Source organism: Garra rufa, chromosome 2 (genome assembly GCF_049309525.1).
Source record: "Garra rufa chromosome 2, GarRuf1.0, whole genome shotgun sequence".
NCBI classification, from domain to species: Eukaryota; Metazoa; Chordata; class Actinopteri; order Cypriniformes; family Cyprinidae; genus Garra; species Garra rufa.
This window is the reverse complement of record NC_133362.1, coordinates 33,273,841-33,294,067: the sequence shown is the minus strand read 5'-3', so window position 1 is coordinate 33,294,067 and position 20,227 is coordinate 33,273,841. Positions and strand designations below refer to the sequence as shown.

Here is a 20,227-nt window from a genome sequence, read left to right as displayed (position 1 = left end):
TGTTTTCCTCAAAAAACATAATTTGTTTACGACTGAAGAAAGAATAACATGAACATCTTAGATGACAGGGGGGTGAGTACATTATCTGTAAATAATGTACTCACCACCCCTGTCATCTAAGATGTTCATGTTATTCTTTCTTCAGTAGATCCAAAGAAACTCAGGAACAAATGAGAAAGAAAGTAATTTAGATCTATCAGTCTGGAAAAGGTTATAAAGCCATTTCTAAAGCTTTGGGACTCCAGCGAACCACAGTGAGAGCCATTCACCACAAATGGTGACCAAAATTACCCCAAGAGCGCAGCGACGACTCATCCAAGAGGTCACAAAAGACCTCACAACAACATCTAAAGAACTGCAGGCCTCTTTTGCCTCAGTTAAGGTCAGTGTTCGTGACTCCACCATAAGAAAGAGACAGGGCAAAAATGGCCTGCATGGCAGAGTTCCAAGACGAAAACCACTGCTGAGCAAAAAGAACATAAAGGCTCGTTTCAGTTTTGCCAGAAAACATCTTGATGATCCCCAAGACTTTTGGGAAAATACTCTGTGGACTGAAGAGACAAAAGTTGAATTGTGTCCCATAACATCTGGAGTAAAAGTAACACAGCATTTCAGAAAAAGCACATCATACCAACAGTAAAATATGGTGGTGGTAGTGTGATGGTCTGGGGCTGTTTTGCTGCTTCTGGACCTGGACCTGTGATAAATGGAGCCATGAATTCTGCTGTCTACCAAAAAATCCTGAAGGTCAATGTCCGTCCATCTGTTCGTAAACCGTCCATCACCAGCAAATCCCGCCTGAATGGCTGAAGAAAAACAAATAAAAGACTTTGGAGTGGCCTAGTCAAAGTCCTGACCTGAATCCTGTTGAGATGCTGTGGCATGACCTTAAAAAGGCGCTTCATGCTTGAAAACCCTCCAGTGTGGCTGAATTACAACAATTCTGCCAAGATGAGTGGGCCAAAATTCCTGCACAGCGCTGTAACAGACTCATTGCAAGTGATCGCAAACACTTGATTGCAGTTGTTGCTGCTAAGGGTGGCTCAACCAGTTATTAAATTTAGGGGGCAAACACTTTTTCACACAGGGCCATGGGGGTTTAGATTTTGTTTTCCCTTCATAATAAAAAAAATTGAATTCAAAAACTGCATGTTGTGTTTACTTGTGTTATCTTTGATTAATACATTTGTTTGATGATCTGAAACATTAAAGTGTGACAAACATGCAAAAAAAAAAAAAAACAGGAAGGGGGCCAAGACTTTTTCACACCACTGTATATGGCTTTTAAAGACTGTAAAAGGCATAGTGAGATGACACCAACAGCGATTGGACTTTGAAAAGATAAGGAGTGAAGGCACTTAATTATGTTTGCACATCTATAATTGACAAGGGCATTCATTTTTAGATCAAGTGACTTTGCATTAGGGCGAGAGTATCAGAGAGCGCTGTAGATGTATGACCTGGAAAGAGAATGCTTGATTTCCTGTTAGAAATTGTAATGATGCTGGTGATCTTAGATACTTTGCCATGGAGATCACAAGGCTGATAGATTTTTCGCTTTGTGTATGTGTGAATATTTGTGTTTCCCAGATGCACTGATTGCTTTTTTAATCTGATTTGGAATCAGAACATACAACTACCCCCATTTCAACCTATAATCCAACAAGCCTGCGTGTGTCAGCCTGTTGTATAATGTACATATATGTACTAATATAGTTTTTTAAAATTCGATTTTATTAATTTATTTTCATTTTGTGTCTGCATAATAAACTTGAACAGGAGGAACTATTTTAAACATTCATGTATCACCTTTACTAATTTCAGTATGAAACAACATATCCCAGTGTCACTTCAGTGTGATGCTACCATAGCAACATAACAGTGCACTGGAATAATGCCAAATGTGTTTATTAGTAAATGTGAATAATTAATGGACATTCATGTGTGGGTGGATCTGCCTATCTGTTCATCTGTTAATTGGTTAATTGTTTTCTTTTAATGTGTTGTCAAAGGGCTGTTTAAACAGCCAAGTTTCTAACGATAAGAAAATTGCATTATTAGTGTGTGTGTGTGTGTGTGTGTGTGTGTGTGTGTATGTATGTGTGTGTGTGCATGCTGGCGTGTGAAGTGTCTAGAAGAGCAATAATGCTGATGGAAGAAAGCTGACCTCCTTGTCCCAGATCTGCCTTTGTCAGCTTGTGTGAGTTTGTGTGAGTATTCGTGTGTGTTTACATGAAAAGAAAAACAACTGAGTATCAGGAAATCTCCATTTAATTAAGCAGGAAGCCCATTTGCATTGTGATCTAAGTTCAAACATAAAGTTTGTGTATTTGTTAGGAATAAGAACTGTAGTCTACGTGTGAGTGTGATTGTAGAGGAGAAGGCACTTGGCAAACCCTAGCAGCGCCAGATCAATAAATCTGTCCTTCAGCAGACTGACTGCTAGAAATATGAAGGTTCACACACAATTCCAACAAACCAGAGGAGAGAGAGACTTCTGGTGTAATAATAAAAAAAATACACAGATAAACTGGTAATTATTTTCATGTAATAACTGAAAAATGGACGGTATTAAAATCTAATGCTATTTGTTTTTTTTTAAAAAAGCACCTTAGGAAATCTAAAGCATTAATTTTAAAGAGATAATTCCCCATCGTGCTGTTTTAAACATTAATGACTTTTGTAACATGAAAGAAGCTATTTTCATATAGTTTTTTAGAGTGTGGATGTTGTTTTTGTCCATATGGTCCAGTTTGTATTACATTGCAGTGTTATTTTTTTTTTAGCATTTTGAGATTTTTGAAGAATTATATTATATTATTTTATATATTATATAATGTTATATTATATATTAGGGCTGTCAAATCATTTAATTGCATCCAAATTACAAATTTGGAGTCCTTTTTACACGTTACATGATTGACAAAAGATTCTTTTTCAAATAAATGCTGTTTTCTGAATGTTCTATTCATCAAAGAAACCTGAAAATTCTACTCAGCAGTTTTCAACATAATAATAATAATAAATAAAAAAAATTCAGCAAATCAGTATATTAGAATGATTTCTGAAGGATTATGTGAATGGTGTAATGATAACAAAAATTCTGCCTTGAAATCACAGGAATAAGCTACATTTTAAAATATATTCAAATAGAAAACAGTTATTTAAATAGTGAAAACATTTCAACATTTTACTGTTTTTGCTGTACTATGTATGGATCAAATAAATGCAGACTTGATGAGAAAGAGAAGTCTTTAAAAAAAACATTAAAAATCTTACTGTTCAAAAACTTTTGACTGGTAGTGTACATTTTTGTTTGTGTGTGTGTGTGTTTGTCACTTTTATTTTGGATGTGATTAATCACAATTAATCGATTTAACAACCCTAATTATATTACATTATATTATTGGTGTTTTTAAAGATTTGTGACCATTAGATGATGACAAAGGTAATCTAAATGTAAAAAATAGGAAAATAAGAATTTAAAATGAAATATTCAATATCATAAATTAAAATGTCTAATATCTGCACTTTTTTGTGCATTGCTACAAAAATGAATTATAAAATGGAGCCAATGTTAATATGATTTTGGTGTAAATACCCTGAAGCTCTCTTTTGAACCAGACCTTATGATGTTTTTCGAAGATTCTTTCCAGGATTCATACTTGAATCTAGATATGCGTTTTCCTCAGTTTAGATTTGTTGAGCTATATTAAAAAAATTATCATTGCTGAATACAAAATTCCTTATTTCTGAGTATAGAAAATGGAAAATGTTTTTTTTTATAGCTAAAATGACATCTAGCTTAGCAGTATTTGGAAATGTATAAACTGTGGTGCTTTTATTTATGGCTTATACTTTGATGCTTTGTGCTGATCCCCATTATCATATTGCTCCTGTTTGCTATAATGAGTTACAAAGTGCCATTCCGCTTACTATTATTTGTGCATCCCTTTAACACAATTTTCTTTACTCATTATTGTTCATAGGTGGCACAGGCTGCATTCTAAAACTGGCAAAAAGGAGAAAGAACGAGGGGACCTTCAGTTGACCGTGCAGTTCACTCGGCACAACCTGACGGCCAGCATGTACGACCTTTCCATGAAGGACAAACCTCGTTCTGCTTTCGACAAGCTCAGAGAACGCATGAGAGCTAAAAAGCGCTCTAGCGAAGAAGATTCCTCTTCCGCCATCGTCCCTGGGGGATACGGAGCACTGGCACGCATGCGGGGGCGGCTGCCGAGCGATGGGGGCGGCGAGGAAGACTACGAGGATGATGAAGGTGGGGAGGCCCGCAGGAGTAAGATGAGAAGTTTTTTCCTGCGTGGGAGGTTGAGGAAGTCTTCAGACACACGCTCGAGCACGTCACTGGGCTCCGAGAGCAGCGAGTCTTCATCGAGGGGCGGCAGCCTTAGCCCCACGGCAGGTATCAGCGTGGTGGTCTCGGATCTGTCCAACTCTCCGAGTAACAGCAGCAACCTGACTGCAGACAACAGTCCAGGTATGCACAACAAAAGTGGGTGTTTTTTAAAAATATATATATATATTATGGGTTCAGTAGAACTTAATCTCAATTGATATAAAAATAAATTTCCACTGCTTTAAAAAAAAATCTGGGTTACGGTGAGGTTTTTATAAATATTAAAATACTTTCAGTTTTAGTAGTTGAGCCACAAAACAAAAATTATGTTATGATTTTAGTCTGGAAAAAATGACTCTGTCATGTTTATTTTTACTACTTTGCTGTCATGAAAACATAATCCTAAAACACTAAAATGACTGTAAAAATGTTAATATAAACAGTTATGCAGTTCAAACAATACTAGTACCCTATGATTTCTGTGATGTGGAAAACTCAGTCCAGTCATAAAAATGGAAGTTACAGTATAACTGTAATTCACTGGAATGTCACAGAATTTGACAAATTTTGGATGAATAAATCAAAAGTAGGTCAGTACACTTAAAAAGCGATATGAACTAGTGTTTGTGAATATTAAGCTGCAAAAGACTTTTTAAATATGAATCCTACATGTTCTGTGTGATTGAATGGCGCAGACGCACGGTTTTGTTTACTACACACATACTGAAGCGCATGTTACTTGGATTCCTAGATATAAAGGTCTTCACACAACCCGTCAAAATAAAAGTTTGCTTTAACTTGAAGAAACTGTATGAGAAATGTATTACTTAATGTAATGGTAGTACTACTACTACTACTACTATTAAGAATAATACAATTATTTTATTTAAAGGAATATTTACCAGAGAAATTATTTACCAGAAAATACACAACATAGTATTTCTGACTATGAAATGCTACTAAATATACAAACAAATAAAAATATTTTTTTGAATTAAATCAGTTAATTATAGTTATTAAAATTTAATCAGACCATTAAAATGGAATCCAGAAAATGAATGAAGAACACAGAATTTAATAAAAAATATACACTACTAGTCAAAAGCTTTTGAACTGTAAGATTTTTAATGTTTTTTTAAAGAAGTCTCTTCTGCTCACCAAGCCTGCATTTATTTGATCCAAAGCACAGCAAAAACAGTCAATTTTTAAAATATTTGTACTATTTAAAATAACTGTTTTCTATTTGAATATTTTTTTAAATGTAATTTATTCCTGTGATTTCAAAGCTGAATTTTTAGCATCATTACTCAAGTCTTCAGTGTCACGTGATCCTTCAGGAATCATTCTAATATTCTGATTTGCTGCTCAAAAAACATTTATGATTAGATTAAAGGGTTGAATGAAGAATTAGATTTGACTTCATTTTTGTGAAATTATTATTAATTAATTTTGTTTTGTTTTTTTACCCTTTATACTTTGTAATGGTAAATTAGGTTGTGTGTGTGCCCCCCTCCCCCTGTAATGACTGTTTTGGTTTCTCCCAGTGTCACAGAATAATTACAGCTTCACCTGGCATGTGTTGAGGAAGGCTGAAGGCCGAAATGCATAATTGTGCAGAGTTTTGATTTTTATGTGTATTGAGATGGCCAGAATGTAAATAACGGCCTTTTAACTTTCTGGACCAGAAGAAGTGCCTTGGATTCCTCTTTTTAACATTTATTATTATTAATATGTTGAAAACAGCTAAGTAGATTTTTTTTTTTATCAGGTTTCGAAAGTTCAGAAGAACAGCATTTATATTATATGTATTGATCAATTTAAAGCTTCCTTTCTAAATAAAAGTATTAATTTCTATAATTTCTTTCCCAAAAATAAAAGTCCAAGCTTTTGAATGGTATAATGTTACAAAAGCTTTGTTTCAGATAAATGCTGATCTTTGCATCTTTCTATTCATCAAAGAAACCTGAAAAAATGTACTCAACTGTTTTAAATATTGATAATAATAATTTAAACATGTTTCTTGAACAGCAAATCAGCATATTAGAATCATTTCTGAAGGATCGTGTGACACTGAAGACTGGAGTAGAGATGCTGAAAATTTTGATAAAATATATTCAAGTAGAAAATGGTTAATTTAAATGGTAAAAATATTTTTATGTAGCTTTTGCTGTACTTTGGATCAAATAAATGCACAAAATAAATTTTGACTGATAGTGTAACTGAATTTGAGGTCATAGGGCCTTAAAAAAATGTATTTTTGTTAAACATTTAATAAATTGCTGTTAAATTGTGTACTTTTCATGGTTTCAATTAAGTAGACATGCTTTTTGATGAATATTTTTCATTGAGTCTAGAAAAAATCTAATGGACAAAAACAGAATCCAGAAAAATTTAAACAGGATTCGGGAAAAAATTTACGAAATTTGGGAAAAAATGGATTTCATAGGGCCATAATATAATATGTGACCCTGGACCACAAAACCAGTCATAAGGTTAAATTTTACAAAACTGAGATATATACATCATATGAAAGCTCAATATATATATAAGCTTTCTATTGATGTATGGTTTGTTAGGATAGGACAATATTTGGCCGAGATACATCTATTTGAAAATCTGGAATCTAAGGGTGCAAAAAAAATCAAAATACTGAGAAAATCACCTTTAAAGTTGTCCAAATTAAGTTCTTAACAATGCATATTACTAATCAAAAATTACATTTTGATAGGTTTACAGTAGGAATTTTACAAAAAATCTTAATGTAACATGATCTTTACTTAATTTCCTAATGATTTTTGACATAAAAGAAAAATCAATAATTTTGACCCATACAATGTATTTTTGGCTATTGCTACAAACAAACCCCAGCGACTTAAGACTGGTTTTGTGGTCCAGGGTCACATATGCATATTAGAGTGCCTATAATATGCTTATTCAAGTTCATAATTTTATTTTTTGGTTCTGCGAGATTTAAAGTTCAAGAAACAAACCAAAAAAAAAGTAGAAAAAGCGTGAAGATTCAATATGTCTCATTTGCCGCTGACTAAGCTTAAATTGTATTAAATCCAGAAAATTCCCTATTTCTTTTTTTAAACTTCATTTTGAATCAAAATGTTATAACTTGACCTTTCAGTGAAACTACATACTTCTCTCTGGTGACAAGCTGGACTCTCCAGTCATAGTCTACTTAAACTCTGCCCCTTTCTTGCAAGTTGGCATTCAGATCTGCCTCTATCCAGTCAACAACTGATGTACAGAACCAAGTCCCCACACAACTTTTTTCTTTTCTTTTCACTCTGTCAAAATATGGAAGTAAAATATGGATTTCTTTCTCTTTCAGAACACACAGTGGCTCCCTCACCACAGGTGTCTCCTGTCAGACACGTGATGTACGACATCAGCTTACCAGTGCCTCATTTTATGACGTCGGAGAACGACGCCCCTATTCTGCTTCCTTCAGTGTGTGTGAACGGGAATCCGGTGGAAACGTCTCCTCTTACTCACCACCCGCCATCACTCGTACTACAGCAACCTCGACCAGACTCAACCAAACCAGTCACTCAGTCAGCTCAACCACAGGCAACCACGCTGCCAGCTAAGCCCCAGAAATCCCAAGAGACACATCTACCCAAATCCAAATCAAAGCCAAGACCCGAACCCCAGCTCCCAGCCCTCGGTGTGCTTCAGAAAGGCTCTCTGTCCCTCTCTCTGCAGAACCTCTCTCGCCGTGGGGAAGAAAAGCAAAACGGCGGCCCTGTGGATGGTCGTCGCTGGTCTTTCGATAAACCCGGAGAGGAAGAAAAAGCCGCTATCGTAGCAGCATTAGAGCAAGCTGGGAGAGTCACAGATGAGGTGGAGATGGAAACAGTGATACCTGCTGGAGAGACAGAGACTCAGAGCAAGAAAAGGAGGGGCCTGTTCTCACACGGTAAAGGTGATTCAGCTGGGAAGGGATCAATCGTGAGCAAAGAGGAAGCAGAACATGCTCAACCACTTGTGGAAGTCAAACATAAAGGATGGTTCAGCTCCAAGGACTCGCACAGTAAACCCAGGTAAACTTTAACATATCTTTAACACATTTATGATAGAAATGCTAAATCGAAGCGTGTGTGTGTGTGTGTGTATTTGTGGTTCAGTGAGAGTGAACATCGTGACATGCAGACATAGATCTAGTTTCAGCATCTGCATTGCAGAGGGAGGCGTTGCCTGGAAACCTGAACTCTTGAGTTGTTTCCTTTAACTTTCTCTCTCTCTCTGTCTGTCTTTCACACTTGCTCTCTCTCAATACCAAGATTTGATTTTCTTCATTTTAATCGGCAAGTGCTATGTTTGTGTTGCAGGCAGATGGATCTGATTGTGTGTGTAGGAGTGTTTGTGTTCGCTATGAATGGGAGGAGTCATTTAGTTTAATTCTGTCACTGACCTAAACCAGTATAACTACATTCTCGTTTCTGTTGTAGGTGTGTATGCTGTCCATTGTTGGGTAAATATTTTCTTTTTTCATGGGTGATGGTGGATCACACTCTGTTCTGTTTTTTCAAAAGCTTTGGTTTGGGTTTTTGTAAAGCAGGCAAACACCTCTTCATACTACATCATCAGATATGCGCACACACGTGATTGTAAACATACTCGACTCTCTAGGATTTTGCAAGTTCATCAAATCACTGCGTTAATTGGGAGAGATTGCGTCGTCAATTTTTCAGCAAAGATGTAAACTTGAAAGGGAAAAGAAAGCGATATTAGCTAATTAAGATCTGCGAATTCCAGACATATCATATTAATCTCATGTTGAAGTTTCCTGCTGATGTCTTGGAGCAAATTCTGCAGTAAGCATCATTATGTTGTACTCACTCTGTAGGGCACTTGAAGTGAGATTACTCAGAAGAGAGCAGCATTACAGCTCATATCTGCACATTTGCTACATGTGTGAAGACGTCACTGACACTTTATTTTAAATCTAATTAATAATCCTATTAGGCGAATTCAGCTTTTGCTTCCATTATTGAACTTTTGTGTCTTGTGTTTTGAAATTCAGAGTAAAACCTTAGCCAATTATCTTACTACGATTGTTTAATCATAAACAATTTACAAAGGTTACTTTGGAAATGAAATGGGTTACAGATTACAAGTTACCCTATTTAAAACTTAATAAGTAGTCTAACTATTTCAATTACTTTATTAAAGTAATGTAACTAAATACTTTTTGATTACTTCACCAAATTCCTAACAAATGTAATTGCAGGTTACCCTATTTAAAATGTAATAAGTAGTGTAACTATTTCAATTACTTTATTAAAGTAATGTAACTTTTTGATTACTTTTCTGAATTTCTAAGGAATGTGATTACAAGTTACTTTATTTAAAATGTAATAAGTAGTGTAACTATTTAATTACTTTATTAAAGTAATGTAACTGATTACTTTTTGATTACTTCTCTACATTTCTAACAAATGTAAAGATTACAAGTTACCCTATTTAAAATTGAATACGTAGTGTAGAGCTGCAAAGCGATTAGTCGCGATTAATCGTCTCAAAATAAAAGTTTGTTTGCATACTAAATGTGTGTACTGTGTATATTTATTTTGTATATATAAATACACATACATGTGTATATTAAGGAAAAATGTTTTTTGATGTTTTTATGATTTATATATAAAATATTTGTTTACATACAAATATATATTTTTAAATATATACATATGTGTGTGCATTTATTTATACATAATAAATAAACACAAACACACACGTAGAATGCAAACATAAATCTTTATTTTGAATCGATTAATCGTGACTAATTGATGTAACTGAACTAATGTAACTTTTTGATTACTTTTCCAAATTTTTAACAAATGTACAGATTACAAGTTACCCTATTTAAAATGTAATAAGTAGTGTATTATTTTAATTACCTTATTAAAGTAATGTAACTGAATACTTTTGATTACTTTTCCAAGTTTCTAACAAATGTACAGTTTACAAGTTACCCTATTTAAAATGTAATAAATAGTGCATATTACTTTATTAAAGTAATGTAACTGAATACTTTTTGATTACTTTTCCAAGTTTCTAACAAATGTACAGATTACAAGTTACCCTATTTAAAATGTAATAAGTAGTGTATTATTTTAATTACCTTATTAAAGTAATGTAACTGAATACTTTTTGATTACTTTTCTAAGTTTCTAACAAATGTACAGATTACAAGTTACCCTATTTAAAATGTAATAAGTAGTGTATTATTTTAATTACCTTATTAAAGTAATGTAACTGAATACTTTTTGATTACTTTTCCAAGTTTCTAACAAATGTACAGATTACAAGTTACCCTATTTAAAATGTAATAAGTAGTGTATTATTTTAATTACTTTATTAAAGTAATGTAAGTGATTACTTTTGGATTACTTTTCCAAACTTCTAATGAATGTTTTTTAAACTGTTCATTTTCTAACATTTACAGTAAAGCATGCAGGGCTAACAATAAAGTAGTCCTCAACACTGATTACTGTCAGACTTTCAAAGTCCTTCATCACTTGAATTAAGATTATAATAATTTAATTTCAAAGCACAGCCACCACAAAATCAAGCTTTAGCACATCTTTTTTTACCTTGAGATCGTTCTGAGGTTAAATACAGATTTAAAATCATAAGATATAGTTTCATAGCTATGATACTGTTTTTGAAATCAAATCCTTGCATAACTATGACAAGAAACACTGGCATCTGGCAGTAAAAAAATAAATAAAGCATATACACAAACTCTAATAGAAAATAAAACAGTTATTGAGTTATTACATCCTAAACTCCTGAAACATTAGTGTGTCATATTTTAGAGCAGTCAATGCAATTTGGGAAAGAAATGAATCAAATCTGTTTGTGTGTGAAAATATTTAGATGTAACCCCCTTTGTAATCGTTAACATTTTCTAAGTAACTAATTTAATTACATATTTTTCTCAGTGACTTTAACAGTTTACAGTTTTTTTTTTTGTAATTAAATTACGTAATTCCATTACATGTAACTAGTTACTCCCTAACTGATCATAAATGGCAAAGTTCTTAAACAAATTGACTTTCTTCTCTATAAAGGCTTTTTTTGGCAGTATTTAGTTGCTTACGTTTGTTTGGAATGACCCTAAAATGCACTATGTTTGTGCATAGTCTGTCAAAGATGTAAAAATGCCTTTTGGAATTTGCTTAATAACTTTAAGATCAAAATTAAATGCTTAGATCATGATTTATGGTAGGATTGCACAGCAAAACAAATATTGCAAACAGCAGTGCTATTTTTGGAATGCAATCATTTAAAAAAGTCCCTCGAAATCCTGATGGGAGTGAGGTAAATGTTTACACAAATAGACCTCAAAGAGAATATAATCTATACTGATCGAGTTATTATTCACCCATGAAATGTCCCATAACCGGCTAAATCTTTATGACTAATGACCTATTAAATGGAAACAGATTGAGCCTTGACCTAACATAAAAACAGCTTTATTTTGACAATCACCATTTACAATGCAGTTTAGCTCACAACTATTGTTAATCTTTTTCTAAGCAACTGGCTTCTAGCATGTTTTTATTATCCCTGCAACATCCAGCTCAAATGATTTCATAGAAATGTCATTGAAGTTCAGCTACTGGAACATGTCAAATACCCTGACCAATCACATGCCCTCTTTTGTTTACTTGCTTGAAGCAAAAAGCGATTTAGTTTGTGTATGAACTTAACTATATGGGCGTAGATGTCAGTCTGTAAAAGTCTGTATTATTTGTTCGCTTTCTTTTTTCTGCCTCTCACCTTTCCCTCTGATATAGTTGGGTGATTATGACCTTTTCAAACTCAGCATTTCTATGTTTCTTAGTGTTGAGCAGGTGTAGCCAGACATTATGTTCGAAATACTATCTTACATTACTGCCACGTGACAAGGGATTACTGCATGGTATTACAGTACACAAAATGAATTAAACTAGTATATTGTGCAGTTATAATGTGGCCCATTATCATGTGCATATGCATATGTTTGCCTACTTCGCCTTGTGTGCTCTAATTTTAATTCTGCAAATTTCATTGTAGAATGTCATTAGTATATAACATATATATGAGCAATATCACACGAGTAGCAGTTGTATAGCTGGTTGTATATCGGTACAGCTGTGATTTAGCCATAGGTAATCACAGCGTGCAGTGTGATATTGTGTTTATACAACAGTTCAACGGCACAAATGTGTGTAAATAAAAAAAGAGACAACAATGGAGTACCATTAAAAACTTTCTTTTGTGCAAAACTACTTTCTTCCACCACGGATTCCAATTTCTAGTTGGTAGTTTAACAGCTGAGCTCAAGCTAAGCCGAAATTCCAGAAGAGCTGGGCGAGGTAAGGCTGCTCTTGGCGGGTTCTTGAGCGCTGAATGATGGCCGACTCCCTGGAGCTCACATCTCTAAAAACGTTGAAGCAAACTTTCAAATAGGCGTTGACTTTATTGACAAACGGCATATTTGAAGTCTAAACAAGTTCATTCTTGCCGAAAAAAAACTCTTGAAACTACATTCCGTGACACAAAAACAGTATTATTCATAAAATTATAGTGGATTTGGGCATCTGCCATGATACTCCCTGTGAGAAATACTGTAGCAGAGTGATAAAAACAGTGAAACAGTTAGAGTGCTGTTATCACTAGAATATTGCACACCTGGAAAAGGCTCTCAGCCAATCAGATTCAAGAACACTACTAAATATGATACTATAGTACAGGGGGCGGCAAAAAAACTTTCGCCTCTAGATGGTGGGCCAGAAAATAGTCAAAGGATAATTTTAGAAATTAATTGATGACTAGAATTGCCTGTGACAGACTGTTACAGTGTCTTTTGTAACTGGTAGTGAGTTGTTATACCAGGGTATATACAGGAGTTAAATTTAAAACCTTTTTAAGACCTCAAAGGCGATTTTTATAAATTGTGAGTAACTGTTGCTGTCATGACAGAACTATTTCAGAACCAGCCGCTATCAAAATAATCTTGCTACGGGCGCGGGCCACCTGTTGCTAGTCTCGCGTAGCCAGACCTTCAGACTGACGTCTTAAAGTCTGGAATTCATGGCAGCTTTAATTGGCCAAGGCCCGCCTATAAGGCCGTTTGACCGACATGTCAAACAACCAATCACAGTTCGTTTCATTCAGCGTCACGTTTCGGGGCGTAGAAATGTCCCCACAACAACAGACTGGCATGCAACAAGTCAGTCATTGAAATAACCAGCATTGAAAGTTAACGAAGAAGAGGGAGAACAAGCAGTAAGTCAGTAATTTGTTCGCGAACGTCGCAAATGTGTTTAACAACAACGGCGTCTGTATAAGCACCTTTTAGCAAAACGCCGAGTAAACCAGTCTGCGCTTTGTTTCTCGGCGGACCGAAAATAAACGCGACACTCGCGTGTTCCGGAAATCCGGTCAAATTCAACTAATCAGATGACGACTTCGACATTCCTGAAGTGTTTCCAGTTAAGTGTACCATATGCATCAGACGTTTAGCCAACGTTCCGTGGGCGTGACGTCTGAGGCTGAGACTAACCTGTTGCTGACCACTGGTATAGTGTTTCGAGCATGACAGCACACTTTTAACACAGGGTTATTTCGTTTTAGTTTTTTAAGTGTCTTTTTTTGTGTTTTGGTTTATTTAATTTATTTTTGTTTAAAATAGCGTTGTGCACAATTAATACTCATGCAGTGCTATGGGGCATTAGTCACTTCTGTCTGAAGGTTCTTGCATTCTGGGTGGTGAAGGTCACTGGTCATTGCTCTTGGCCATCAATGTTTCTTGCCGTTATTAAGGGTTTAATGGAGGCCACAGTCACTAATGGTGTGCACTTTATATACCTTCCTTTCACAGCCCGCTGGTGTCTCCTCAGTCAGACTCAAGTGTCAGTACAATCTGTCCCATTGTACCCTTGACCTTTAATGACCCTTCACAGAGTATGGCTGACAAAAACGCTAATCCCTTCACTTCTCCCCCACCCCTTTTTGACGGCAATCCGTTTCTCCCACACACACAGCAAAATCCTTTCATTCAGGAACTTCCTTCTGCCGCTCCTTTAACTCCTGATGTGCCCTCTCCCTTCAGCTCAACCTACTCGCAGTCTGGTGGTAACGCCACCCCAGATTTGCTAAAGACTGAAAACCAAAAAGGACCCTCCCAAATGGATATCTCATTTGATCCTTTAATTTCTCAATTCGAGGAGCAGAAAGAAAAGGATGACTTTGAATATTTTGCTAAGGACAGATTGAAATCAGAGGAGGTGGATGAAACAACAAATTCGGTTATACCTCCTGCTGTCCTTATGAAAACAAATAATCAAGAGCCCTCAGGTGTTTTGGGTGGCTTAATAGTGTTGGATATGAATTTGCTAACTGATTTAGGACAAACTGCTTCAGCAAGTACTGTAGAGACATCTAAGGAAACTACTGCTGACACACCTCAAGTTTCAGGAAGTGATGATAATTTTATGTGCTCTAGTTCTAACAAGCCTGACCTCACTGCTCATGAGGCTCATGGCTTCCCAGAATTTGATCTTAATTTATCTGAAATCTCTTTACCTGAAAATTCCAGTTTAGAGTTTTCTGAACTGAATTCACTTGCACGCCCTTATCCTGCAAAGTCACCCCACTCCAAGAATGAAGAAAGTGCTGATGACACAGCTCTTGAAGAACACCCAGAGATCAAGCAAAATGCCAAATCAGATGTCTCACAGCCATCAGTATCAGAAGCGGACACTCTTGACCTTCCTCCTAGTTTCTCCTCTAAGGTGTCTGTGAGTCCTGAAACATCACAGAGCCCTGAAAAGCTAGAGTTTGCTAAAGATACTGAGTCTGAGACAATCCGTGAGGATCCTATGCCGTTCTTCGGAGACAACAGCTCAGGTGACACCCTGGAACAGTCCATGGTGATATCTAATTCCTTAGGTGGAGACTTAGACCACCAGTCTATTGAGCACTGTCTTCCACAGAATGACATCATACAAAGTAATATAATACACTCTGATGAAGAATTTTGGGGATCAAATGCCTCACTCATTCAAAATGTGGCAGCAAGTGGAAAGTCCCTAGTTGAAGCCACTGAGCCTTCAGGATTTCATGTTCAGTCAGAACAGAGTTCCCTTGTATCAACTACTCTGCCAGTGAAGAATGGAGAGAAGACACTAACATTTATGGACACCATGTTTCAGAATGAATCAGGAAATGGTCTCTTAGAGGATGTCTGTAGTAAAGATACTGAAGACTTTGTTCCTGAGAACCTAATTGATGGCTCTTCCTTTCCAGTACTTTCAAAATCCACCATATTTGATGATATGCAGGATGACAAACAGGAAGACGGTGAGTTGCCAACAAGTCCATTTAAGAAAGATTACCTGCTAACTCAACTCAGCACCATCAGTGAAGAGGAAGAAACAATACATTCTAATATACCAACACTTCCTGTTGGACATCTCCATCCTACCACTGGAGCAGAGGAGGATGCATCAGTGCTCTCACCTGGTAGCGTGCCACTCCACAGCCTGTACAAGAGTGCAGATTCAGACCAGTATCTTACATGTGAATCTCAACAGGATTTCCCAGTTTCCCCTAGCTTAGAGCTCACACAGGAAGTGAAACCAAGACATGATCTGTCTGAGGCAGATATTTTTTTAAAATTTGAAGCCTGGCCAAACCATATCCCTAATGTTGAGCCACAAGATGACACATCTGTAAAAGGCATATCAGAAATGGATTGCAAGCAAGATCAGGTCATAACAGAAAACAAGAAGCCAAAACAAGAATCTCCTCTGGATGTTCTACCAAAAAATTCCCTATTCGACCACCTGCCAGAAACGCAAACCTTTACACCAAAACCAGCCCCCTCACATTCATCTGAGAACACGATAAAGTCAGATTTTGATGAAGCAGTCCACCCTTCAGAAGACACTGTTGAGAAGCACGACCTTCCCAAAGAAACACCACCAGTTGTTGTTACCTCAGAAATGATAGCAGAACTTGAGGCTCAGCTTGCGTCGTTAGATACAGACACAAGTCTGATAGATGAGGGTAAAACCTCCCCAAAAGATGGATCCTTTAATTTAGAATCTCTTGGGATTGTATCAGAGGATAACTTGAATTTTGTCCAGCTGACTGATTCCAATGTGTTTGCGTCTGATGGTTCATCGGAACAAACCTCCAGTATCACTCAGGACCTTGTCATAACCAATTCTGACCTGAAAAACATCTTTCCACCCCAGCCAACTGAAATGGACCTTTTTAGTACTAGCAAAGGTCCTTTTGCAAACCATGAATCTGCAGAAACTCACAATGACCTGAAACCAACAAAGAGTCTAGATGTAAATACTGATTTTTGGACAACTCCAGCTGTTCAAAATTCTGAGACACCTGACTTATTTCCAGTGAACTGGCCTGCTTTTCCCCAGCCATCAGCCCCTTCACCCTTCGACCAGCCAACGCTGGATTCAAGGCATGAACGTGGCTTTAACTTTACGTCGTCTTTGTTGGACCTTTCACCTGTAGCTTCCTCAACACCACATGTAGCAGTAGACACTAATGAGCTGCCCCAGCTATTCCCATTCCCCACATTTCCCCCTACCACAGTGAACTCCCTCACACGTCCACGTCCAAAACCTGCTGCTACTCTTCCTACTATGCAGGCTGTGAATTCCACTGCATATAATCCTTTTCTCCAGGATAAAACAGAGACATCTGATCATCAGAGCAGGTGAGGTCTCAATTAGCTTTGTTGTAGATGAGGTCTTGGTCTTCTACTGATAGGCACATCTGAATATCTTTTTCGAATTCCTTGGGCTCACCAGTTTCATTCTGCTTTGAAATCTGTATTTATTGAAACTGAAAATTTCTACTCCTAGAAATCAGTGCTGAACCAACATAGAAATTTTAGCCAATATATTTTACAGTTACCATTAAATAGTACTATTTATTGACTGATACACATAAGATGACCAATATATGGTCCATCCATGCTAGAAATTATTTTGGACTACGTATGTGCTACAGCATCATAAACTGATGTTCTACGTGCATCTACTATGATATCTTGCCAGTTTTAGTAACTACAGATTTCCTGTTCTTGCAAATATGTGGTGGGAGGTATGTTTCTTGTGAAAATGGTGTTATGGTGTTGGGTAAGGTGTCTTTTGGGATGTCCAATTATATGCAGTCATCAATGCGCTTCACTTCCTCGGGTTGCAGGGTGACTCTTCCCCTTCATCCACATCTCGTCTCTTGTGTTAATTTGTTTGTGGTAGCAGCATGTCTTCTGATTTCTCTATGGACAGTCACACATAGGCTCACACTCTCTTGTGGATGCTACAGTAGGGATGGGGGAGCCTCGCTTCAATTAGCAGGTGTTAACCTAGTAAGCTGTGAGTGTGTTGTTTAGTCCACAGGAAGCTTGCCTAAGTAAATTTTAGTTTCTATGATTTTGGGGGCTTGGTTGTTTCTTGCGTATTTTTTGACTCGATTGCTCTTAATGCATCTGGTGTAAGGGTTTGTCTGATGGTGATCGGAAAAAGCATTTATTGTGTGCTTGAGATCTCCTTTCTGTTAGAACCAAAGATTATTGTGAATAAATTGACTGACGTATTATGTTAAGCTGTCACCATTTTCTTTGCACTCTTCTCCATCTAATCTTGCTGTGTCATTATGTCTTTCAGTCCACACCCAGTGAAGCCATTGACACCTCCTGATGAGAAAAGGTCAGAGGGTCGCTCAGTACTAGAGAAGCTTAAATCCACCATCCACTCAGGACGAACAGGCCAGGATGCTGACAAGAAGGTACTGCATAAGTATAAAAATGGCCGCTTTATAAATAATACATTTGCTAATTGAGTAAACAGATCATGTTTAGTTCATTGACACTGATGAACCTCAAAAAACATTTAGTCAGCTTTCACTTGTTTCCTTATTGGCTTTTGAATACAGTGCAATTACAACTTTATCTACTCTGATCATTATATGAGTAAATAATATTATTGCACTATTTATCTCAAAGGTGTTAGATATAATAGTTACACATTTACACTGCAGTTAAAAAGTTTGGGTGGCTTTTTTGAAAGAAGTCTCTAATGCTCACCAAAGCTGCATTTATTTTATGTAATTCAGTGATCTTCAGAAATCATTCAAACATGCTAATTAGGTTAATTTCTTAATAACAGTGAAAACAGTTGTGCTGATTAATATATTTGCAAAAAGTCTGGTCGACTAGTAGTCGTTCATTTTAACAGGGTGTCCGCAAGTCTTAAATTCAGATTTAATGAGTCTTAAATATGTAGCATTGATTTTAGTTCAATAAACAAGTAGTTATATTCAAGTAGTTATTAAGTTACTTACATTTTAGACACAATATTCACTGTTTTGTTCTATTTCACCAATGAAAATAGTTCCAAACACTATTCAGCACTATTCAAGATCACATCAAAAGTATAGCACATTCTCCAAGAAACACTCAGTGGTGTTTTGCTACTAAATGATTCAGCATTTTGAACGATTCAGTTGAAGTAACTCAATGACTCACTCATTAAGAGACTTACTGCCACTTACTGGTAGTTTAGTATTTTTAAAAGTATGTGTTTTCCCCTTAATATTTCCTTTTTATATATTTATAAATGTATTTAAAACCTTAATCCAAGAACATCATTTATTAGTTTTAATTTTGCAGTATAAATTATTTAATCTGACTGGTAACAGCCTATAGATATGATGTATACATTTCACAAATTTAAGTATGTAAAAGCTGATAGAACAATGATGAAAATATTGCTTCAGAATAAATTGTTTACACTACCAAAAATCTCAGTGATGTACTTTTATGGGGATATTTTGTGTGGAATATTATCTGCTGATGTGAAAAGTTCACTGTATATCGTAGTAATAAATATAATTTATGACAGCAATGAAATTTAGTTTTCTTTTTACATTAAACATATTAAATATTACATATATGTATTTAATATAATGTGTATTTCCATTACAGGTTTAGGTCTTAAATTTCATATAAGATGGTATTAAAAAGGTCTTAAAAAGTCTTATATTTCACTTGTTCATATCTGTAGAAACCCTGTTTTAAGCATTAGTCGACTTTTAGTCGCACGTTTATTAATAGTCCATATAAATCATAATAATGAGCCCTTAATTGCCTACATAACCTAATAAGCACTCAAGCGCACGCAAACAAAAGCTTGCCACAGCGCACCAGCAGATATAAAAATTAAGAATGTGTCAGGGAAAAACAGTAAGGAGGCTGCATTAACATTTTAATAATTTATTGATAAACTAGCGCTTTCTTTGTTTTCGGCTTAAGAAATGAAGTCTGTGACACTGACTCATCATCAACACAGTACTAGATGCGCACGTATGCATGTTTCATACAGATTACATAATCTGAGAATATTTGTTTTCTATTTGAACTGGTTTATTTAAAAGGTGACATTTCACTATATAGATATATTTTTCATATGTGAAAGGCTAGTATACAAAATTTCGTGCTCAAGTTCACAGAGACAGGGATGTCAGAAAGTGCATCCTGTTTGCTTTCATTATTTTACAAAAGTGCAACGTTTTGTTGCGAGTGCACACAAATAAACAAGTCTTTACAGATTCGAAAGATGTATTACTTTTATCTGTATGACCAAAAATGACGGAGTATTTTAAGAGCAAGTTTCTGCACCAGCAGCTCTATTTGTCAAGCAGTAAGTGTTACTGTTCAGCTTCCACACTCCACACAGATACTCCAATAGCGCACATTTTTCTAGGTTAACAACTGCCATTTAAAGTTGCTACTACATCTTTCAGATAAAAAGCCTTATTTGAAGTTGA

General features: G+C 35.9%; 1 protein-coding gene across 2 annotated transcripts in view; it reads left to right on the top strand.

Annotated features, from left to right (window-relative positions):
- The window catches only part of rab11fip5a (RAB11 family interacting protein 5a (class I)), a 33,555-nt gene that overhangs the window by 10,158 nt on the left and 3,170 nt on the right, over nt 1–20,227 (top strand). For both annotated transcript variants that reach the window (XM_073834127.1, XM_073834126.1), the window contains exons 2-4: nt 3,990–4,501; nt 7,701–8,412; nt 18,067–18,187. In XM_073834127.1, coding sequence (XP_073690228.1) covers nt 3,990–4,501; nt 7,701–8,412; nt 18,067–18,187 — 1,345 coding nt within the window. The remainder of the gene's footprint in view (nt 1–3,989; nt 4,502–7,700; nt 8,413–18,066; nt 18,188–20,227) is intronic.